This window comes from Cyphomyrmex costatus, unplaced genomic scaffold (assembly GCF_001594065.2).
Source record: "Cyphomyrmex costatus isolate MS0001 unplaced genomic scaffold, Ccosl1.0 scaffold666, whole genome shotgun sequence".
Taxonomy (NCBI): Eukaryota; Metazoa; Arthropoda; class Insecta; order Hymenoptera; family Formicidae; genus Cyphomyrmex; species Cyphomyrmex costatus.
Genome location: NW_017280229.1, coordinates 27,173 through 53,388, shown reverse-complemented (window position 1 = coordinate 53,388; position 26,216 = coordinate 27,173). Strand labels below are relative to the sequence as shown.

The following is a 26,216-nucleotide window of genomic DNA, read 5'->3' as shown; positions in this document are numbered from 1 at the left end:
GAATTTCATTAAAATTCACATTTCTTATATGTGTTTTTGCTGTGTTCTTTATGTGAAAATGTACTTCCAGTCGTGTTATCACTTGGATCATTAAAATGCACCGATAACAATAAGTTCAAAAAAGTATTGACTTTCATGACATTTACGTTTCTAAACTATTGAGATATTGAAATATTGAACTTTTGATAAAAGAGTATTTAGATCTAATGTACCAGACGCGTTGTGAAAATCGAGTTCCGGACTTATCGAGCTGCCAATACTTCAGCACATTGGGAAAAATCAAGGGGATGAGCGATATCGCTATCATAAAAAAGAAAAATCAGTAGAGGAGAAACGTACGGGACCCTTGCTCACTTGCAGGCTTTTATCTCGAATCAACGAATTTAAATCAGCGCTATGAATGAACGAACTCGCCAATATCCGCGAGTGCCCGATTGTGTCCTTGTCGCAATTTCCCTCGTAAAACAGATTCCCTCCAAGTTCATTTAAGGAGGGTGCTGCTTGATATTCTTTGCGTAAAATGTATGCGATTATTATTCCTTTCTCGAATATGAAAATAGCTAATACATATAAATAAATAATTATAAATGTTTAATTCGCATTTAACGCTAGGAAGACATACGACTTAAAGTCATCTTATGTCTAATAAAAACAAGATTTGGTAATTAAAGATATTTAACGACGTTTTAAAGACTCAGAAGTGCCGATAGTTAAAAAGATCTTATTTTACTAATTATTTTCTTAAATTATTTTTTTATTTTAAATTAACGCGCGCGTGTAATTTTAAATAAATCTTAAACTAGAAAATTAATTTAATGTAGATATGCACAAAATAGTAACCATTTTAAACTCACATGAGACTGTTAGATAAATATATTCTCGATAAATAAAAATATCTATGTACAATATATATTAGCCAAAAATTTCATGTTGCTCTTCTTAAAAAAATATTTTTGAGAGCATCGATTTAGTGATATCAATGCATACAAGTCGTGTTTTTTCTCGGAATGCACTAAAAGAGACAAGAGAAAAAAGAAGGACATGCAAGCATGGCTTTTGTTCGATAAAACTCCAGGCACAAGCACGTTTTTCTTTTATGCCGAAATGACCTGTGATGAAAGCAGATACATGTCCACACTTTCGTAAGATTGTTGACTACCACGCATAAGGAAAGAATCGCGTATAAACGTTTCTTATGAAAATGTGTGAACAACATATATTGTTATTCGAACACGTGTCGTACATAATGCATTCTTGAGCATATGTTCGCGATAATATTTAAAACGAAAACCTTACCACACTATGACTCTTTTTATCTTTTAGAACAGGAAATTTAAATATTTGTTATACAAATTACTATATTATTAAATTTAGAAGAGAAAATTTTAATATTTGTTACAAATTACTATATTATTATTAAATACTAAATAAAACATTAATAGCTAATGTTGCTTTTTTAAAGCACGATAATAAAAAATTTAAAAAAATTTTAAAAATTAAAAAATTTTTTTTATCAATTGCTTTATAAAAAATATGCGGTGTAGAGTTTATTGTGTTAAATTGTGAAAATAAAGAACGAGCTATGAAAAAATTTGAAATAAAAATGATTCAAGTAATTTATAATCTTTTTGTAATTTTTAAAAAGTTTAATTATGATTCCTTTTAATATGTATTTTTTTATTTAAAAAATGTTTCAAAATTTTTTTTTCTAAAAAGCTGGAATTAAAAACAATATATAAAATACAATTTTTAATAGAAAATATAAATTTTTCATTAAGACAAATAATATAGAGATATGTTTCAAATTAGACTTGCAAATGAATTTACTTGCAGTATCAAATGAATTTTTAGAAATAATTGCGAATTTATTTTTCTTTTTTCTTTTTTTAAAAAAACGTGACAGAAGGATACTGAAAAAGGAATAGATGCATTCGATTTTCACTCCATATGAGATAGATGTGAGCGCTCGAAAGAGAATATACGGACTTGATTTTTACTTCATAAAATCCAACTAGTCTGTGTGCCACTCTCACGCTCACATTTCATCCTGATATTACACGTTGCGGTAGGACGCGCATACACGTCATAAAAGTGATATCGCCCGTAAACCAGTTCTCGTAGGAGAGTCTGTGTATGTTATGTACGCGTTACATGTAGCTCGACATCTTTCAGTCATCAAATACAAAGAGCCAAGTTTATAGCCGCTTACAACAGAGGGCTGCGCCCTGAACAAACATCTTGATATTACTGAAATTGTATCTTAAACGTTCCAGAGAATTAACATGAATGGAGAGAGAAAGAGAATTGAGAGTTGTTTATTTAAGATTTTATTGCTCCCGATTCTCTTCTTTATAAAGTTATTTTTGGACTATCAGACATTTAGCCACGGCTACTTTGGACAATTCGGACATTTTTTCGGTTTGAAGTTAATTTAAAACAACAATTTTGTCACTTGTAAAATTCAATTGGCCAGGAGGTTTTTTTCCATTAATTACTTAAAAATTGTAAGACTTTGTCGTTTTTTAAACAAATTAATTTAATAATTTCATATTATAATATTCCGCATACATATAATCAGGGGTAATTAAATTTCCAAATTTATCGTGTAAATGCATTATGCATTAGTTTGTTAATTTATTAAGTTATTCTATATTTGTAATTATTCTTTTTTGTGTTATACAATGTATATATTATATCTAACATTACGAAATGATATGTGAAATAAATATATATTTATTAATAATTTAATATATACTAGGAAATTAATAATAATTGATACGGTGTGATAAAAGAATTAAATCTAGGAATTGTTTCGTTTTCTTCAGATTACTTCGATCAATCTTAAAAATATTTTAATCACAATCTTGCAGGTACACCGTGCAATTAGTACTAATTACATCAAAGTGAAACAGTAATTCACGCGTGGTATTCCTTTTGAATACATCTTTCGACATTCGGAGTTTTGCTAGCAAAGCTAGGAGTAATCGAACTATATTACAAATTGTGTTACACGACTGAAACCGAAACCAACGTATCAAGTTCAAAGAAGATTTACCTTCCTCATCGTATCTCTCTCTACATTTTATATCAAATAGCATGAAATATAATTACTTTGTCACAAGAACAGAAATTGTTAAATCTGCGTTTGAACTCGTTTCTATCTGTGACAAGATTGAGTTATTATACTGTATAATACAGATTGTAAATGTGTATACTTTTAAGATACTTCAAAGTTATTTTAATTTTCGAAAATTCCATGTGACTTTTTATGCGAGCAATTTAAGAACAAATGATAATTTATAAAGAAAGTCAATATTAATAATATCATATTATCGAGTTTAGCTTATATAATGAATATAATTTACCTATATATAATTATGATTTATAATTTATTAAACGTTATATTTTTCATATGTAAGATTTTTGTAACTGCCCTTTGCTTTCTTTATATTATTATTTGATATTAAAAATCTTTTGTTTTTCCTAATTTAAAAAACGAATAGATGTTATACATTTATACATTATAAACAAAATATTTCTTTTTCTCGAATAAAGAGATGTATTAGCGAAATAAATTCTTCCATCTTCTATTTCAAAGATTTAGGTTCTGAATTCTGCTGTGTAAACATTGGGAATAGGAAATTGAAGTAGTATTATCCGGACTAGTATAGCCAAAGTCTCGTAGCTTACAAAAGGATTTAATCGACATGACTCAAAGAAAGCTGGATAACCGTATTAAATCAAGAGAGACAAACGCGTAAACCACGTTAAGCCATTGAAAAGTCGATGTTTCTTAACTACAAGCACGTTTTTTAATTATAATTTTGGAATCGTTGCAACACGATAAGAAAAAGAATTTGTAGGAAACGAATAAATCATAGGGATTAAAAGTGCATCAGCTGAAATATGTAATAAATGGAGAGGATAGTATTTCTAATACTATCACTATTATGACTATTGTGTAAAATGAGATCGGAACAAATGAATTTTTTCTTTTGCTAATTTTCGACTTCAGCCTGCGAAGGGTTCTTGCGTGTATGCATAATGTTATTTTACGATAGATGCCTGAAGCATTTTTGCATATGCAATTTTTCCGTGAAATAAAATAGACGAGCTTACGAAGTTTTGTTTTTTATGCACACCGCTGCAGTGAATAATATAAGTAATATAATCGCAAATGTGAATTAAAGTCGGAGCTTATTGTAAACCCGTAAAAACTCGTATTTTTTTTTTTTTATTAAATAATATAATATTATTTATTAGAGTGATGTCATATTTCGTTAATCAAGCCAACCTCTTTGACTTTTGTTAGATAATTTCATGAAGCAGTATAGGCGATTGAATTTATTTTGGAAAAATTCATTATAACATTAAATTTACTATCAAATTTATTATTAAACTTGTCATTGAGATCGCACAAATTTTAGACCATTTTGTATATATACATATATTATATATTTTTTAAATTAAAGAAATAATAAAAAATAATAAAGAAATAAAAAATTTAATATATGTCATTGTTGACTATATTTTAGATATATTTTAGATATAGTTGAATATATTTTAGATTGTTTTTTTCATATGTAGGTAATTTATACAATTATACAAGAAAATATATAATACAAAATATTTGTGCATTGTTTTTCTCTATTTATTACATAATGATTTAGCTTTATTGATTGAATTTTTTATAATAATTTATTTACATTATTATTTAGCAAATATTTTGTTCAAAATATGATAAAGAGTTATTTAAAGAATTATAGCATTTTGGTTTAAATGAAAATAATTTTTAGTATTTTATAATGCAAATTTAATTTTATTATCTATTTAAAATTATAAGATATTCTTAATTGTACGTTTAGAATTAGATAAATAGTTAAAAAGATTTATCCAAGTATTCGTATAACGTTATCATTATATTTTCTATTTGAAAGGTTAAAAAGATAGTTAGTTTTTAGACAAATACCGCGTTGAGATAAGTAACAGCACGTAATTATTGAAATTACATTTCATCAAGCATTTGAGGAAACTCAATCGTATCCTATCACGCGCGAATCGAATTCGGTCCCGTGTAAAGTGCTCGTATAAAGTAACAGAATAAGAAAAAAAGCATTATATTTTGTTTCACATCGTGGGAAAACGGTCGTACAGACACACTTGTTATTCTTCTTCACATGTTTTTATAAAATGCGATAAAGGACAATAACCCTTTTCTGTATTTACTTTATAATTTTACAAAGAAAATTAAATTTAAAAAAAATTGTTCGCATATATCTTAAAATTTTTAAACTTTAAGTAGAACATATTTACAAATTAGAAATATAAATATATTTATATCTATAAATATCATTTGCAATAGAATAAAATTTTGTAGAAATAAAATTTATATTATAACATATGAAGTTTAACAATAACTTTTAATTTGTTTAGAGTTTTCTATGCGATGATATATATACTTTATTTATATTGACGCGAAACGGAGCGTTGGAGTATTCCTTTTTTTATGTACGTACTGTAACGCAGTTCATGCTGCAGTAACTTTATCAAAACAACGTAGAAGTGTCTATACAGAAAGCAATTTTTCAAATGTGCAAGTATTGAATTTAGCTTTTGCGAATCCACTTCTACTTTGAATATTTACGTTATACAATTTACGCGACACATGTATCTACTACATGCAAGAGCGTTCGCCATTTGTGATAAGAAAAGTGAGAAAATACAGAGATAAAAAACTAATAAAGATAAACTGTGATAATTTTAAAATTTTTGAAGAGATAAATATTATTATATTGATAGTTGTTTAAATAACACTACATCGATAAAAATTTTTTAGACATTTCAGATTAAAAAATCCAATTCATAAGATAAAAATTTACAACTATTTTTATAGCTACTTTAAAAACAAAGATACATTAACATATCAATATTCAAAGCGTTTTGAGCTTAAAGCTAATTAAACAATAAAATGAGTTTAAAGATTAAATTTACACTTTCTCTTTTTTATACATTTATTTAATATGAAATAAATTCTCTTTCTGACTTATTAGATTGATGCCTAAACATAGATATCACTTGTATGAATACATACAATAGAATCATTATAAGATATTATTTTCCGCAGTATATATTTATTATTTAATTAACAAGGCAAACAGTAGTTTACAAAGCTTTGTCATATACATACATCTATCTTTATTAAGTTACGACATGATTAGGTGACTTTATAGCAAAGCCATTTAAGCATGTCTTGGCTTAGATGATACGATGTATCATCACTATGTATATCATACAAATCTGCAATCTGTCTTTATCTCATCAGTCTACGTTATGCCCTCAATTTATCCCCGCAAAGAGCATTTCCACTTTGAGCTGTCCTTGAATTATTGAACTGCAAAGCAATCAAATATCATCAAGTATAAACTCCGTTTGCTTCTGCCTTCTTCTTCTGTCTGCTTACTACTACGAGTCGATTTCGTCAAAATCGCAGTTACATCGCTGAGAAACGAATATGAGACGAAGTAAAGTACGTTTTCGTTTTTTTTTTTTTCCGGTTGATTGCAGTCCGATGATCTGGGTATCGCAGTATCGCGAAATGAAGATGACAAGTCACGGCATCGTGCACGATATCGTTGCTAACATCGGAAGAGATCAGCAAGTGGCGAATCAGGTGAATCGCGTGCCGGTGTGCCTAACGCAGGCCGATACTGTCGCCAGCGTGACGTTCTTCCTGCTGCTGGTGTTGCTCTTCTTCGTCGCGCCATTTGTGATTCTCGTAGTATTGTATTCGTTTATTGTGAGTCACTTGATCCGTGACTCGTCGACGACGTCCGGCGGCATCAACGACACATATCATAGTCGGGCCAGGAGACAGGTGGTGTACATGCTGCTGACGGTAGTCGTAAGCTTCTTTGTGTGCCTGTCGCCCTATCGGCTCCTCATCTTCTATATTGTGATAGCACCCGCCGAGCAGATAGCCGCGATAGATTACGACACGTTCTTCTGTCTGCTCAACTTCTGCAGGATCATGTTCTATTTGAATAGCGCCAGCAATCCAATACTGTATAATCTAATGAGTAGCAAGTTCAGACGGGGTTTCCTGAAACTGTGTGGTTTTGAAAGCGAGAGGGTCACACACAGGAGCACTGGCGTGAGGAGAATTGCGGCAAATCAGCAGGAGGACTTAAATCAGGAAGAGAACTTTCTGTGATTGAATCAACTTTTTATGATGATCGATACAATAACGCAGCGACTGTGATTCACAATTTCTACATACAAAGAAATAAATATTTAATGAGGAATTAGTTTTAGAATATTAAATAAAAATATCAGCATTAAAAACGTATTTCTTTCAAAATCAGAGAATCACGCTTAATTTGATATGCTTGTTAAAAGAGAATATGGAAATATTGAAAAAATGCATATGCATTGCAAAAAGATATTAAGATATAAAAGAATTATGATTCTTAGTTATACTTGCTATAAGAAAATGTTAGAAGTATGAAAAATTGTACTTATTCTGATAAGGGATATAGGAGCGATGGATAATTATATTTATAACAATTAAAGAAACATGAAAATATCACAAAACTATATTTTTTGTAAAAGGATATGGGTGCATTAAGTGAATATAAAGTGCTGTGCGCTAAAGATTGATTGAAACTTGTACGAGAAAACTTTTGACATTCTATGAGATATTAAACTTTGAGAACTTTCGTGAAAGCTACGATCGAGAATCAAGTGAACGATTTGCATGGATGCTCTTGGAAAGTTTTAACTTCAAATGATGTGATCTCATTATCAGTATTGCGAACGATTAAATAAATATGAAGCCCAATCTGTACCAAATGTTACACAAGTATTTCTTAGTATTTTAGATATAAAGATATATGAAAAAATTATCGTAAATATCCTTTGTGAAATGATTTTACTATCCTTCTCCCGCGCTGCTTTGGCTATAAATTTTTTAAGTTGTTAATGCGATGTTTATTTAATGTAGTTTGCACAATAGAAATTTATTTACGCTAAGATATTTTTTGCAAGCTGTCGCAAGGTATTATATTTTAGAAACGCTATGCGTGTCAGGTAACAGTTACATTATGGTAAATTTATTGGAGTTATATGATAAATGTATCCGCAATAATCAGTCTCTATCTTTTAACACGTTCTAGTCCCATACTGCTTATGGTTACCTACGAGATAGAAGAGAACGTCGACGGTACGTACATACCTACTTGTACGACACCGGCTTCGACAACCTGGATGACGGGCTTCATCCTAACGACGATCCTCGTGTTCTTCGTGATTCCTCTACTGATCTTAATAGTCCTATATACGGTGATTGCAAGACACCTAATGGCGAATCCGGCGATAAGTCGTGGACCGGCAAACAACCTGCTCAAGTATCGCAAACAGGTGGTCATGATGCTTGCCACGGTGGTGCTATGCTTTTTCTTGTGTTTGCTACCCTTCAAGGCTCTTACCCTCTGGATCATCATCGTGCCGCCCAAGACGGTTGTCTCGCTTGGAATTGAAGGATACTACAGTCTTCTGTATTTCTGCAGAGTCATGCTGTATTTGAATTCGGCAATTAATCCGATCCTCTATAATTTGATGTCGACCAAATTCAGGGAGGGTTTCCTCAAGTTGTGCGGTCTAGGTCCCGCCAAGAGGAAGAAGAAGAAAACGTCGGATCGTACGGGTACTTACACGACCGGGTCGACCAATTGCAGTAGCAGTCATTCGGACTTCTGGCGAAGACACAGCAGCAATAGAAGCTGCAACGTGAAGGTACCATGCAACAACGACCACACGTCCGCGGAAAAACAAATCAAATTGCCTTTATTCACGTCTGTTGTATCTGGAAATATCGTTAAAAAGAAACAAGAGAGTTACGTTTAATTTTACAAATATTATATATCGAGTGATAGCGTAGTTTGTTTGAAGTCATAGATGAATTGTATAATGAACTGTACAATAATAAGCCATTTTTTTTCTCTTACTTTTTTCTGTACATATTAGCTTTTTTTTTGATATATTTTATTAAGTTAGCCCAGGATCTCCTCGATAGATAATTATAGAGATAAAAGTAATTATTTATTAATATTTAATAATTAAATGTTTGTAACAATAGTTTAGAAATAATTGTTAATGAATGTTTACTAAATGTTACTATGTCAATGTTAACTTAGACATTTACAAATCCATCCGTGATTAGAGAGAGAGAGAGAGAGAGAGTACAATAATTATCGTAGATACTTGTTACATTATGCGTCGTCTACACAACACGGAGTAAAAAGTAAGAGTAAATTGATTGAATAATCGATTGGTCAATTTCTTACTCTTACTTCGTGTATTATCGACGACGCATCAAGATTACTATGTCAAGACGACCTTAGTTCCTCGCGATTTTATACCTGCTTGATATATTATATATTTATTATACCTATATTTATGTAGACTAAATGATAAGTAGAAATAGTTGTTTCAAGAAACTTGCATAGTAATTATATAGGACAGTTTCTCAAATCTTTCGTTTCTAAGCACTTTAATCGTGATATTTAATGTAGATTCAATCAAGTAGATATATAGGTGAGAAAGAATCGAGTATAAAGCAAAATAACAGAATTATTTTTAGTGATTTCTTTGGGTTTTTTTGTATTAATTGATATTGAGATTGTTTTTTGTTGTATTTTAGGGATCAGAAATTCGCTATTCCGCCGATGGAATCAGCGATAAAGTCCGACGACAGAAGCAAGATATTGTTAAAAGTCGGCACAAAAGCGAAATCGCAAATTTTGTACATAGGTCAGAAATTAATTAAATTTTAAACGGCAAGTCTTGTTATTGGTATGTATGGTAGGTATTTTCTATGATGCTGGCATCTGAGAAGAAATACTTTCTAACGAGGCTGTAGTTACATGCGAAGTACGATTTTTTGCAAAGCTATCGCATACTAATGTAAAATAGCGGATCTTTAGTGAGATATTTAAAAAACTAGGAAGCTTCTGTGCAATTGTTGTAGAAATGTTTACATAAAAGTTTTTATTTCTTAATATCAGCTTTTTAGTAAGGTAAGACATAATATGGCATGATTATAATAATTTCATGATCGAGTTAAAACAATAATATAATTTAACATCGCCATAAGAATCACACGGGCGTTAGGTGTATTTTAGTGCCATTTATATTAGAAAAGCATGTTTTATTAAAAAAATAACACTTCAATTTTTGCTATATAAACTTAAATATTTATTATTATTTATTATAATTACAAGAATGCTTATTTATAAATGGAACTTTTACAAAATTATTACATATAGTATATTGTATTATATATATTAGCTATTACTATTTATATTATTTTATTATCACATCATTTTGTAGTAAATTGATCAGTTCTTTAATATATTTAATACCAATAAAAATTTGTTAATATTTTATATGATAACTTTGCTAATATTGTACTTTATATGCTCATAAAAAACAATAAATTACTGATAAAATTAATTGATATCTAATAGTTAATAATAATATGAAAATTACTACTAATAATTGTGCACATCCATAGTAAATGCATTAAATTATGTTGAGATCAATTATTATTATAGGAAATATTAATATTGACATATAATTTGTTAAGTCGATCTTGCTATAACGCGCATATTAGAACAGAGACAATATTCAACTATATCCGAACATAACTACAGTATAGTTAGATATAAAAATATAATTATCAGTAAAAAATAAATATAAGAGAATCATCTAAATCGAACATGTTCAATTGGTGTTTATTTATTCTCTGTTGACTCATTTATCTGCAAACATGTTATCGTAATAAGAACTAATATATTTGTAAAATATTGTACAAAAATATAACTCAGAAATTCTCCATTTTTTTCTCGTTAAATTGATAGATCCAAAATTAAATCTTTATCAAATTATAAATTACTTCTGTTAAGTGTTAAATGCGTTCAGTCGATATATATAATTAAAACTATATAAAATATTTATCAAAGCTATATAAAATGTTCTTTCAAAACGAATTTTATTTTAAATTTACTAAAAATCTGTTTTCCAATCGCTTAATTTCCGATGTCAGGTAATTATGGAATTAATTCTCTAATATATATTTTTGTGAAAGAAACTATCTTCTGTATTTTATCAAGAAATTCATTTCATCAAGAATTGAGAGAAAATGCATAAATTCTGATTTTAAATTATCGAAAATGTTCTTTTAAATTAATGCAAATTAATATTTTTTAAGAACAATCTGCACATTTGCATGTTAACAATTCTCTCGCAATTTTAACACAACTTGTCAAAATTAATATTATTTAAAAATAGAAATATTCAGATTATTATTGATCTGAATTTTAAACGTAAAAGTAAATAACACGATTGTGACACACGAAATTTAAATAATTAAAATATTAATTTTTAATTGTATATTACAGAAATATATAATTTATTCAATTTATTATCGTAATATTGAGAATTACATTATTATTGTTACAATTATAAAATTTTTGAGAAAAAGAAATTCGTTTCTGGTGCGCGCGCAATAACTTTATTGTTTGTAATAAAGTAACTGATGTGAGCAATAAATATGTTTTATTTTAATTTGTAATTTTAATAATTTACAAAATTATTCTAATTTAACGTATCTTTTGTTGGAATAGTTTCAAAAATAAAGAGAGATGTTTGCATCGTTCACACATATTTACCGTTTATAAAATATTAAAATATAAAACATATAGAAATTGTTATAAAGTAAACCTGTAGAATATTCAGATATATTTTATTGACACAATTAATTAAAATAAGCGATTTCCGTGTTATTATATGATATAAACTTTTAATATAGCTTTCTGAATCAATTTTTACATTGAGAAAAAATTTAATAAATTTTAATAAATATTTCTATGAATAATTTTAACGGAATATTTAATAAATGTAAACACATATTTATCAGATATAAGAATCATAGTTTAATTTAATATTATTTTTTTATTTATTTAAGCATTTATTTACCGCAAGTAAATATTCCGCTAGGATTATTCAAAAAAACATTTATTAAAATTCAATTTTTTTTCTTAGTGTAAAAATATTAATATGTATATGTTAATGCACAGCTATATACGTATACTAATTCTTATTTTTTATTTTTACCGAAACATTGTTCTCAAGCTGCTCATATACTATTAGAATAATTAAAGAGCAATACGTTTTTCAGAATTGTATATTACTTACTTGCAAAAAATGTCGAGAGAATTGTAACGAAATGTCATTAATTTTTATCAAGTACAGAAAATACACTGTATCATGTATGATTATCAGTTCCCGATTATACAATTTCGCTTATATTTCTATTTATTCCTAATTATAATTTATTCTTAATTAAAGTATTGTTAAATTATTATAAATTAAAGTCTTTGTGTGTGATTTGTTATTACATTTCCTACAGAAACTTAAAAGTAGAAAAGAAAGCAGTTTATTTTATTAATATAGAACAGTCATAAAAATATTAAAAGAATAGAGTTATAAAAACATAATTTTGTAAACATCTTGTTAATACAAAAAAATGTTTTCGTTAACACACAATTCCAGATATTTGTTTGCATGATATATTAATTTCTTAACGGAAACAATGTATGTTATAATTATGACTGGTATGATAAATAGATTAAATTGTTTTAATAATATTATGGGATTAGACATTATTTAAATAATTAGATTATTACTTTTTATATATAATTTTTGTCTATCCATATTAATTCGTCATATGTCGCGCTTTACAAAAATAATATCGTTCGCCAAGTTGTCCGAATGCGTGACCAAACTGTAAACGTAGTATCCCTGACGTTCCATCATATCGATCAGATACTTTTTTCCTTTTTTATTGTGTATGAACTCCACAGATAGAGCCTGAAACATGTATATCTGTCATGATAATTGTATTGCATAAAATATTAAGTACGTTTCACAAAAAAGCTATGCGGGTTCCGTGTCTTGATACGTCGTTAAATGTCAACGTTTCGTGAATTGCAGTTTACTTCATCAGGATGAGAGAAGCAATCTGATACTAAGCTTCTCTTATCTCAGGAGAATTTCCTTTATATACGTTGTTAAAGGAGAGAAAAGATAAAGGGAGGAGAGGGGGGTGGTCCACTGAGACTGTGAGATATAATTAAGGCCTCATAGTTCCCTCTAGTCTCATCCCTTTAATCAAACACTGCTTAACAACCACGTACTTCTCTTATGGTGTATCATTACAATTAGATTATTAATTTATTATATATAGAAATAACCCACACAAACCATGTAATTTCTTTGAAGAAACCGTAGACTCCTCAAAAATATTATTATACTTTCAAGAAAACATACCGTGAACATCAGTTACTTGAACAAATGCATAGATTCAGAATGCATTACCAAAGTTAAGTGTCTTACCTTTATATCCACCTCGTGAAACGGTATTGTTTCTAATACGTCGATCTCATTGCCTTCAATGTCAAGGCTGAAATAATCGATCGTTTTGATTTCTAATGCGGCGATGTAAAGTGTTAATGGAAAGCATTGCACGCGGACGTGATTACCCGTGTAAGCCACATCGAGCGTATTTGCAGGCATATCCTTTGTCGTGTTTTCGGGTTCATGTAGACGACCTATATTTCTGGCCATGAGAAAGGATGCCTGTAATTTCGTGAGATTCACCAAACTTTTCGAAATTCATGTAATGTCCAATATGCCGAGTTAAAAATTGGTGTTCAAGTTTCGCGACAGCGCTGTTTCTCAAATGTTTCTCAATGTTAACGACAAATCCTTACACAAATCGTTATTTCTTACCACCGTAGGACTCTTAGTAATGCTGAGACACGTTGGCGAGAGATAGGCCCTTCTGTTCTTTTGCAACATCTTCGTGAAATTGATAGGATCAGCTTCTATCAAGAGACCTGACCATCCTCTAAACCGCTCCAGAAACAATGTGTTGCTACGTATTTCCCCGTCGTACGCGCCACACTCTACGTAAAATCCGTTTTTCTGTAGAGAGCAATAAATAAAATTCGATATTTATTAATAACATAATAAATTGGTCAAGCATATTCTCTAAATCTCGTGGAGTAAAATCTCACTCGAAGAGACTGAAAATTTGAGACAGTCTTGAAAAAAGAGTGAAAATTCTGTCACTCTTGTTTAAGAGTAGCAGATTTCCATTCTTTTTAAATTAAAATTGATTCTTTTGAAATGAGATTCATTCCAAAGGATTCAAATCTCACAATCTTTTTTTGGAGTAAAATTTCATATCTATCTATCTACCTTATTGATATTACTTCAAAAAAGAAATTAAGGTTTTACTCTTTTGGAGTATCTCATTCCAAGAGAGTAATCTCACTCTAAAAAGAGTGAAAATCTGCCACTTTTGAGGAAAAGTGGTTATATTTTCAAGTAAGATTTTACTGCACGAGATTTAGAGAGTTATCGTGTATGCATTCCATCGTTTATTCTTGCAAAAGACATTTTCCTTACATTTCTCATGAAATTGTAATAATTATTTTACCTTATCATTGAAAATTTCACGTATTGCAGTTGACTGTCCCATTGACGGATCTTCTACATATGGTTCTTGTAGCACATATGATTTTTTTGGATTATGATCCCATATTATCCAATTTTGACGAATATCGGCTAATAAATCATAAAAGGATTCTGAGCTCAAGGTAGATATATTCTTCTTATTGTACCATTTTTCATCTAAAATAGTTAATTATTATTGTTAGTTATTTTTAGAAGAAATGGAAATTGCAAACTGTACATGCAATATAAATATTTTTATATTTTCTGATATTTGGGTATCAATATAAATAAATGTGTATCGTGTTATTCAACATAAAAAATATATGTTATTATTTTTATATTAAGCAAACTAAAAATTAAGTTTGAATAGCAGAAGTAGTTTAATATTCTTTTACAATATTAAAATTTCTATTTCTTTTAATTAAAAAACTAATAAAATGCATATTTACTTAATTTTCACTTCTAAAATATATACATATGTAGTGTCTTTCAGTTTTTGAATATGGCCGGAGACACTACCGCGTCTCCTGACATTTTTAAAAAGAAAGAACTTGTCTATACTAGTTTATAAAAAAGACCTATTCTGAAAGTAAACAGATAAAATACATGATTCATTATCAATAGTGATTCATAGATCATTGATTATTCATTATTAATGGAGCGTCACTATATCCGTTAATATATTATTTACTCTAATCAAATTTCTTTATTCATTACTTCTAATTAAATTTTTAATCGTATTTCTTGAAAAAAAAATAAAATAAATTTATTAGATAAACAAAACAGTTGGATTACTAAATGTTCTAAGTTCTCAGATACTATGCTCGCACTTTCTAATTTTCATTTGGAACTCTTGAACATACGTTGAAAATTTTCGATCACATGTATATACGAGTGATCGTCAATTGTCTGTTTCTTCAATGTAAGCTTACATTGAATTTTCGCTCCTGGAGCGCTCCAAACTTCAATCACATTGGATTACGCAATTTTATATAATATATTTAGTGAGTATATAATACATACAGAGTGTCTCGAAATTCTCAAAGATAAGATTACGACATGAATGTTCGTAAAAATAAGTAATAAAAGTACATGTCATTTTTTTTATAAAATAAAGATTCAAAACCCATAGTACGAATTAATCAGATGATTGAAAGTGCAGCTTAAAATCTTGGATCAAATAACATTATACCAATTAGCGATGGGCGATACAGAAAAAAATCTTGATATATCGTACCGCAACGTATTGTGAGCAAAAATATTAATACAATAAAATATCGGCTGGTTAATTTGTGATATGGCTTTATCGATACGGATTCGATATTTCTATTTTTAGCCTTTTTAGGCGATGTTTAAATCGATTTTGTTCCGCACAAATAATGAGATATATGTATATATTTACACTTACATTTTTTCATTTTATCTACTTATATGGTTTTGATCTAATATTATAGATTATAATTAACGAATATCGATGAGAACATGCCGTAACGGTCAAGCTAGATCTTGGGTGCTTTTATATAATTGCATACTATTAACAACGCTGTATTCTTATTCGTACGGTTAATTTCTATATTGATTTTAATTTGGAGAGTTCGTACTTTTGTACATTTTTAATTGATGATAAAGATTTAAGGTTTACTAGGTTAAAGAAGATAACCAAATTTAAGATATTTTAACTAATTTTGAACGTTAGTTAAAAAGTGTCATTTATGTTACAACTGTGCGGTAGTATTATAAAATAAATACATCGACAATGTTTTGTTTAGCGTTGGTTATTCTTAAAGTGTTCGACATCTAATATCATTGTTCAATATACAGACAAATGATTTTTTAACTAACATGTAGGATATTAATTAAACTTTAAAAAATGGGGCATACATTTTTATTATTTAATTTTTCATGGACTTTTATGCTACAATCTTATTACGCTCGAATTTCGAAATATTTTGTATTAAACACAATGCATGAATAAAGCATATATATTTTAAATCTTTATAATATAATATAATGTCACATAACTTTGTGAAGACTTAATAAATTCATTTAATAATTTGTTTCATTTAATTAACAGATTACATATAAATAAATCGAAAAATATACTTCTGCATTATAATACATGAACAAAACTTATATATTTTCATATTTTTAAAATTCTATTATTATTAAACTTCAATTAAATGTCAAGGTTTAAAATTACATTTGTAATTATAAATATGACTTTTATTTATTACTTCATATTTTAAATACGTGGTTAGTAATTTTACCATTAAGGTTATTATTTGCGTAAGCGCGTACAGAATGACGTGCTGTACCTTCACGTGATATGAAAATTATATATGCTAGATGCCTGGATCGCATTTCGTTAATTAAATTTACAAGTATCACGGTCTAGTAAGAGAATAACAATAACATATGAGAGTGATGTAATTTTCCATAAGTTTAAGTATGATTTTCTCGAAATGAAGATTTCTGTAAAAACATGAATATTAATCTATATTTCCGTCTTTTTTTCACATATTAGTTCTTTTTAATTTGTAATAAGCAATTACACAATTAGCTGTTTATTATACAAAACGTATTCTGAAACTATAGAGATTACAATACATTGACACTTATTAAGTATCGTTCAAAATAACTTACAAGTGATTAGAATTACTTACCACTGGAAAAATTGTACCATGTATGAAGCACTGTAACAATGATAAGAAGAATATATATTGCTATTACCTTTCAAGTAAAGAATTATTTCTTTATTGTAAGTACAATTTTGAACATGATATAATTCTAAAATAAAATTTGAATCCAATTTCAAGATAATTCTGATCTCTTGTGTAGAGGGAAGATACAGCTCAATAGGAAAAAAAATTAAATGTACATCTTCAAAATTGGATTCAAATTTTATTTCATTTAGAACTGTTCGAAATTGTACCATCTGATCTTAAAGATAAAAGTATATTTGAAAAGAACATTCTTTAAAAGATTCTCACCTGTTTGATAGAGATCTGTGGATACATTATCCAGGTACGTATCGCGTACTGTTGTATCATTGTTAATAAACCGCGGATATTTCGTAATCAAAACAGCGACAACAATGCACGAAATAAGCGCGATCAGTAAAATCCACTTTCGGCGCGAACAGTAGTTTGACATTTGCCTATGCACGTTTTGGTAGTTATATGCGTTTGCTTGCATCTCATTGGGTGTCAATGTGAAGAGCAATGCCGAGTCGTTTCTTCCACGTAACCACGAGCGAGCGAAATGTGACTCGACAGGATGTCGCAAACTCTTACTTACGCGTGGCTTATCATCAACGTTTAAACATCATTTACTGCGTTGAACCTTTTTTCGGCAGAAATAATTAACAGTGTTATATTCGTTTACAGCTATTCGGCAGTCCAACAATTTTTTTACGAACTATTATAAAATATATAAATATAGCAAAAGATTTCCACAATTTTTCGGTTTGTTTGATGAAATTTTAAGTTATCTTGTTCCTTACGTTTTAGTCTTCGTGGGAATTACACGAAATTGAAAAATAGATTACGAATTCATTAAATTAATAACGACTTAAAATCTATTACGCATGAGATAATCTATTACTGAGCATACGATAATAAGACAATTATCAGGCATGTATATGTGCAGTATACAGTTCCGTCTAAAGTTTAAATTAGTATTTAAAATTGTTTTACATTAACATTGACCTTCACGAAAATCGAATGAAACAGAAAAATGAGGTATAAAAATATAAACTCTGAGTTGATAAACGACCGGTAGATCCTTAACTCAATACCCGTGAAATGTCCATGATAGTTATACACACACAAGTGATGAAATAATATACGCATACAGTACCGTAAATTGCAAATTACAGTTCTTTAGCTCTCCAACGAAAGTATAAATTCTACTGTAGAAATTCAACACGTCAGGATTATAATTTGATAACTAATGATGATTGAAAATCAATATATTTAGAGATAAAAAGCAAGAAGCAAAGATAAAAACGCTAATCATCAAGGTTACAAAATAAAAAACGAAAATCGATTAATTAAAATAATTCAATATTGAATTCAAAAGACAAATCTAAACCACGAAAATTTTTCATATATATATTTCTTTTTTTAGACATTAAATATATAAAGTGTGCATTAATATATATTATGTATAGTTACGAATAAATAAGTTACACGATAATTTCTATTTATACATATTATAATAAAAAACAGCATGCGTTTCACATTATTTTCATTTTTTATTTTCTCTATTATTCTCAAAACTGTAATGTACAATTTTCAATTTAGACTAAGTAGACTAAAATGTTTTAAGCGACATCGTTTGTGTATTCTATTGAAAAGTGATTAATGCAACATTTTCCCGCTGCATCTTTCAAAACTTCCGTTTTGTACGTCCTGCGAAGATTACCATTAGATTGTCATTATTCGACTGGACGTGTTTCTGTTGAATCTTTTACACGCGCCAACCAATTTAGCAGGCAAGTCCCTTAAAGGGTCAACGTCCTAAACCTACCGACAGGATGGCGCCTAAACATACACAAGGAACTTTTCGTTTCGTAGCACAATTCGTACGCGCGCGTGTGACAAGCCCGATGCTACAATAAACTAGAAGAATGCATCATGCGGCTTCGATACGCGAGATAAATTTAGCATGGGCGTTTACGTGAGCGTGTCGTGTCACGGTTCGCGAAGCAACGGTGAACAAAACATCGTTCCCATTCACAAATGATGATGCCTTCGGACATCTCCGAAATGAAAGACGCGAAAGGAGCGAGGGTCGCCGCTCCGTGCCGTATCCCGACCACGAATATCAACGAGTGCCATCGGCACTGTGAGCCTGAAGATACTCTATGAAACAAGTCTATCTGTGTAGGTATATGTCTGTCTATATATTGTGTCGATGTGCTTATACAGGATGTTCCACAGAAAACGAATTTAACTTAAATTCTTGAGAGGCGATTCGCCTGATAGTTCATTACGACGGATAATCTATCTAATAATGGAATTTTTACGTACACTATAGATTAAATTTTTTAATTAAAATTTGATGTTTATAAATCCCTTTTTCTTCCTTATTGGATATAACAATTGTTATTGAATATAAGAGAAGATGAAAGAAAATATATTGACGAAATGAAAATGAACTGTATTTTTTTTCTATACGCACATTTATAATTTTTTTAATTAACAATGTGTAATTATAAATTTTAGTCACGTTGTTGGCGAAGGCAAAATAAATAATGCTTCGATAATTAATTTAATAATTATTTTAACTACTTTTTTTTAAACAAGGGTGAATTTGATATCCGTCAGTTAAATATTAATGACAAACTTAAAAAATTTTTTTAAATTAAATTTTTCTTAAAAAAAAATATAAAAAAAAATAATTAAAAAAAATTTTTTTTAATATTAACGTTTAATCTTTCTAAATAAATTCGTATGGAGTAAAACATTTAGAAAAAAAACAAGTAGATAAAAAAATGCTTGTTTATTTGCTGACCTATATAAAGTGAAGTCGCTAAATGGCACATATATGAAAAAATGTATCTGTTACATTATTAGTAATTATGAAACAATATGTACAATCATACTATACACATGCCGAGCACAACGTGTATGTGGATTATAAAAATTAACTTCTTCCCAAGGTGGATTGACTTATCTATTATTAACGAACGTTATTACTAATATTAGGTACCAACATGTAGTTTCTGCTAAGAGCAAAAATACAATGCGTGAAGAACTAGGACTCTTTTACATAAGAAAAGCATCGCATGTCTTCGCATGCGCCGTGATGACACATGACTTGGAGAGTGTACACATTTTTTTTCAATTTGCATAATATTATAAGATATTGTCCGGCGTTCATCTACATAAGTCATGCATGTAGACACGACAGCTCGAAAAATTTGTTGCTAGTTAAAGTCAATTGAAGACAAAGTGATCTAAAAATTATAATCCTAAAATGAAAATAAAAATCGAAACCTAAGTCGAATGTAATGAGCAAATAATAGAAGCATAAATGAAACTTCTAGGAGGCGGAAATTGAAACTCAAAAGGAGGAGCGTAAACGCTTCTTTTTTACGTTTTATCGTTCTATAATAATTTTTGCTTCCTAGAAGTTTCGTTTACGCTTCTATTACATACGACTTTATATGCTTCGATTTTTATTTTTATCAGGGAATGAATAGCTAACAATATTTTAGCAGATCATGTGTACATTTTTCTTTTGTTGCTAGTGAAATTTGTAATTTAAATCGATATATGCGGAGAAAGAAGAATGGAAATAAAAATAATTCTTTGCAATTATATTTATTGGAATACATCTTCAACATTATATTAAATATTTTTAAGTATTATTTTATAATTGAAGTAAAATGTCATAGATAAATTTATTAATATTGGAATATGTATCACAGATAGATTTATTATTCAAATCATCGTTGTGTCGAAGCTTGCAAAACAATATCAACACAATTTGTATTAAGTTTTTTTTAACACGACATGCAGAAGAGCATTGACATTATCGACCGTTTTTAAATATCCAACATGAAATATTCAGGAAATAATTCTGTAATTAATTTTTCAATTTGTAGTTATTTCGTCTTTCGTAAGTGTGTATATATATTATTATATACGTTAAATTATATTTTTATAAAATTTCATTTTTCTATAAATTAGAAACAGTCGATAATGTCAATGCTCTTCAATTATCTTGAATTATATATATGTGGAAATTCAAATTTCAAATATTTTTTAAATAATATTTCTTTGATCTCCTAGTTTGAATGCACTAAATCAGAAACATTTTAAAAAACCTCTATAAATTAAAAAAGACCGTTAAACATTTTTTTATATGTAAGAGATGCGACATATATTGATTTTTCTAATAACTGTTACACGTTTCTCATGTAATTGAAGATGATTAGCAACTGAAGATGATGATACATAAATTATGTATTAATCCAAAAAACTTCCAGATTTAACGTTTATTAGTGATAACATTCAAGAAAATTTCTATTCAGCTTTATGTAAGCGAAGAATATATTTGAAATAGAGACTAAGGCCGGTATTTACGTCGGTTCTTTATCTCAAGATTGTCTTAAGTATAATGTCTTAAGATGTTAATGCGGCTTTCTGATTGGTTCATGACATCTTAAGACTGAACTTAAGACGATCTTGAATATAAGAACTAATTATGAATATCGACCAAGAATTGATTTAAACGTTCGCGAAATTCGATGGAATTTCATCCGCAACTTCAAACGCAACATCGAAGTGCGCTGGTCTCGGAGACATTCCGCGCTCCGTCGCGTCCACCGCTACATTTTCTTTTTTTTCTCGGTCGACAAACGTCATCGGTTCTCGCCGCAGTCATCGACAGCGACGGCAACGGTGATCATCACATGATTTTAGACGTTGTAGCGCTGCTGCATCGTTCGTTTCGAACATGGCCGCGGCGGAATGTGAAGCGAAGGAGGGCACCTCAGCGGACCTGTTGAAAACACCGGTGTTGTCGGACGAGGCCGTCAATGTAATCCAGAAAGATGAGGACTCCGGCATTCCGTTGCAGACGCCTTGGACCTTTTGGCTCGACAAGTGAGAGGAAACGCGGTGATTTTTTCTTTTTCCCGCTCCGAAATGCAGTGCACTCCGACGCGATGGTGCATCTCGATCTTATTGTCGTCGCTCTTGTCAAACGTTGACACTGCAAACGACGCTTACGAGAAGCGCTGTCGAAAAATCATCAATCCGACGTCGATGAGATTGCTATTTCCCTTTATTTAAATAGTCCAAAGTGCAATGTAGATAAGCGCAAAATTAATTTATTCTTTACGGTATCTTCATAAATGCACGTCACTCTTCTGTTCTCGCAACCGCCATTGCGTCACAGAGAAAAAATTCATTCGTATACATTCATATTTACGTGTTCTATTAATAAATAACGATACTTGCATTTATCGTTATCATTGTGTGCAATTCGAGGGAATTTTATGGACTTAATTATACGATTATACAGAGTGTTCTCAAAGTAAAATTAATAGATAATAGGTAAATAATATATGTACGTTTTTTATAATATATTTTTTATACATGTTATATTATTATTGAACAAATACTTAATTGTTGTTGCATAGATAAATAATACTAACACAGTATGTTTAGACACAAAATAGAATAACCTTCTTTTTTGATTTTTATTTGTGAAATTTAAAAAAAACTATTGCATTTGTGTATGTGACAGCACTGATGGATTCAGATAATCATAAATAATTATATTTATGATATAATATTATATATTTTATAATTTAATTATATATTTTGTTTCAAATAATGCTTTTCATCATCATATCAACATTTATTTTTGACACACATCTAATACTTTAATTAATATAATAAAGTTCTCGGATTGCAACAATAAAATAACACAAACATCTCAGATAACAAATTATTATATTTTATCTTTCAAAGTAATCTTCTTCATAACATCAATACGCTTCACATATCTTTGATAAGTGAAGTTTTAAGGCTAAACCTTGAAACTTTTAAAGTTTGTAATTTGAATGCTATTCCAATTACTCGTCACATTTCTCTGTATATCTTAAATGTGTTGAAAATTGTTACCTTTCAATGTTTAAGGTTTGGGAACAGGATGAAATCCGAAAAAGCCATACTCGACTATGAATGGGTAATTTTAGCAACTTCAACAATTTAAAAAATATTTTTAAGCTTTGTATCAAATAAAATATGTGAAATGTATTTGGAAGGTTATTTCGAAAGATACAATATGACACTTTGTTATCTGATATATGTTTTTCTATTGCTGCACTCTAAGAATTATTATCAGATCATGTACGTATACATATAATATATAACTAAACAAAGAGTAAACATTATTATTTTATAGTCTAATTTACCTTTTCTGTTTTAATTGAGATTTTTTATTATTATTTACTGAATTTTTGGAGAGATTTATATACACGCGGATGCAAAAGAATCAAATTATTTCTATCACAAATTTAAACACGGTGCTAATTCGAAACAATTACTAAATTAACAGAGCCATCCCTGGTACAACTGCCGAGGAATACAAAAACAACTTGCAGAAAATCTACACTGTAAACACCGTTCAAACTTTCTGGGCAGTCTTCAATAACATACCAAATGCTGGAGATATGCAGGTATGATGAAAATCTATATACAGAAAAAATGTTTTTCTTTTATGTTTTATATTTGTTGTAATTAATTTCGCTAAATTATAGTGTTTAAATGAAAAACTTATTAAGAATACTAATTTTATGTGATAAAAACAGTTTTTATTTGAATTGTTTTAACAAAAAAAAATGTATATATTTCTACGAAAGAAAAAAACTTTGTATTTTTATATTTTATTAACATAACAAGTCTTTGTACAATATGAAAAATTGATAGTGACAAAAAATTTTATCATCCTCATATATGCAAGTATATTTATATTACATAAGGAATTTTATTTTAGTAGAAAAACTTTAATTTTGTGTTGTAGAGTGTTTTTTATTGATCGTAAAGTACAAATTGTTATAGATCAACTATATTTAAAATTGATATTAATTATATTATTGTTTAAATTATGTTATACTATTTAATATCTGATTATACTATTTTACAATATTATGATACGTTATCTTATTATTTATCATTTAAATTATTATTTATATTTTACAATAAATTATTTATTTTTACCGTCAGGTTAAATACAGTTACCATTTAATGAGAGATGACAGATATCCTTTATGGGAAGACAAAGTGAATCAAAAGGGTGGTACCTGGAGATTGAAGTGCCATAAATATGATACCGTAAATATTCTAATATGATAATATTTTTACGAGCACAAATTTTTGTTCAAATAATTGTTTTCTTATTTTCCTGCACAAGACTTTATAAATATTTAAAGTCTTTGTCTAACAAATATTTGGTTTTTTTTTAGGAATGTGTATGGAAAGAAGTTGTACTTGCAGCTATCGGGGAACAGTTTGCTTTAGATGTAGCACAGGAGGATGAAATTTGTGGCATGACTGTATCTATCCGTGATAGGGAGGATCTCATTCAAGTACGTACGTCGTGAATCAAGTATATACAGCAGTATTTAAAAAAAACGTTATCAAATAGAATTAAAAATGTGTTATTCTTTTAGATTTGGAACGTAAACGCTGATCTAGTATCAAAAGCTACGGTTTTACCTAAAGTTCACTCTCTAGTGCCTAACGTAAACTTCTTGGGAGAGTTTTATAAACGTAAGTGCCTAATATTATTTTATTATAAGAAAATTTATAATTAAAAAATAATTTTTTTAGCTCATAAATCCCACCATGCGTACGGGAGACATTAAATATACAGCAACATTGTGATGAAGATTATATTGAATTGTTAAATATATTATATTATATAAGATTATGACAATAATGAACATATATTTACGTGTTCTATAAATAATGTTCGTATTATTGAATAATATGAACAAAAGCCCTTCTGTAAAACTCAGAACACAGAAAATGTTGAAGAGAGAAAGAGAGTTATCATTATATACATGTATACGTGTTTTAAAAGTTTGTTACTTGTGAATTTTGTTTAAATGCGCATTATCCGATGCGTTACGCACTGAATTCGATATTTTGTCAAATCGAATTGCTGTTGTAACCGTTATACAAACATGAAATATATTTTTATATTTACTATGTGTTTGTGTTTATATTTACTTAAAGCAACGTAATTTTAGATAAGAGCGCCATAACATTTCGAAATATTACCTTGATACGAATTTTCATACTCTTATAATCATATATGGTCTATACGAAACATAGGGGATGATTGATTATTGATTAAGTCAGTTGAAATGTTTACGGAATTTGCAAGCCGTGTTTTCTTAATTTGTGCATGTTATATGTGCGGTAAACTACGCACTTATACTAAAATGTAATTGCGTAGGAAGAAAGAAGATGTCTGGCGCCTACCTCCTGTTGCGTTATTGATTACAACTCATTACAGCTACCTTCCAAAATTTATCAACGATACATTAAAAATGTTTAAAATTCTCGAGAAAATAATAATGAAATCACATGACAAGGTGATTACGCATGTCTGTTAACATGCATAGAAATCCGGTGTTGACCCTGAATTTGATGAAGATCTGAAGAAAGTGTTTACGCGCAGAACAGTACCGTATAGTTTATCTTCTACTGCAAATTATCTTATCTTAATACTCTCTGCTTATAATATTTTATTTTAAGAAGAATAACAACTAATGTAAAATATGAATCCTTCTCTTGGATGACATTACTTATCAGAACATTTTAATGTAAAGAATGTGTGAATCGAAAATATAAGAATTAGCTTGGAGTTGAAATTAGGTGTAGGAATGTGGTTCTGTCTCATATAACAGCGAGAAAGAATCTTTATTTTCTCCGTAGAGAAAATAGAGAATTTCTTGTCTGGATTAAGTATCATGAACCTTTGAATGACAGATACTAGAGTTTCTTTAGCGTTCTATTGAATTCCTTGAAGCATCTTGAAAAACAGAGAGATTTGAATGTTTAGAATTAGTCTTTCTAGAAAACCAATAACATTACACGACTACTTGGCGC

The 26,216-nt window shown here is 29.1% G+C and overlaps 3 protein-coding genes across 3 annotated transcripts in view; 2 read left to right on the top strand and 1 right to left on the bottom strand.

Moving 5' to 3' along the window:
• Window positions 1-8,901, top strand: part of ETHR (ecdysis triggering hormone receptor) — a 38,106-nt gene extending 29,205 nt beyond the window's left edge. Inside the window, exon 6 of the mRNA XM_018547638.1 lies at window positions 8,172-8,901. Coding sequence (XP_018403140.1) covers window positions 8,172-8,901 — 730 coding nt within the window. The remainder of the gene's footprint in view (window positions 1-8,171) is intronic.
• Window positions 8,902-12,777: 3,876 nt separating this feature from the next.
• Window positions 12,778-19,134, bottom strand: LOC108780069 (uncharacterized). Its single transcript, XM_018547656.1, has 6 exons — window positions 19,108-19,134; window positions 17,568-17,919; window positions 14,561-14,754; window positions 13,849-14,043; window positions 13,453-13,695; window positions 12,778-12,927 (listed from the first exon to the last, which is right to left on the bottom strand). Exons 2-6 carry the CDS (start codon window positions 17,770-17,772, stop codon window positions 12,781-12,783), a joined length of 984 nt encoding a protein of 327 aa, XP_018403158.1. The 5' UTR covers window positions 17,773-17,919; window positions 19,108-19,134; the 3' UTR covers window positions 12,778-12,780.
• A 2,868-nt stretch (window positions 19,135-22,002) lies between these two features.
• Window positions 22,003-25,310, top strand: LOC108780067 (eukaryotic translation initiation factor 4E type 3). Its single transcript, XM_018547654.1, has 6 exons — window positions 22,003-22,193; window positions 23,656-23,776; window positions 24,324-24,431; window positions 24,563-24,685; window positions 24,770-24,869; window positions 24,930-25,310. Exons 1-6 carry the CDS (start codon window positions 22,045-22,047, stop codon window positions 24,962-24,964), a joined length of 636 nt encoding a protein of 211 aa, XP_018403156.1. The 5' UTR covers window positions 22,003-22,044; the 3' UTR covers window positions 24,965-25,310.
• Window positions 25,311-26,216: the final 906 nt, after the last annotated feature.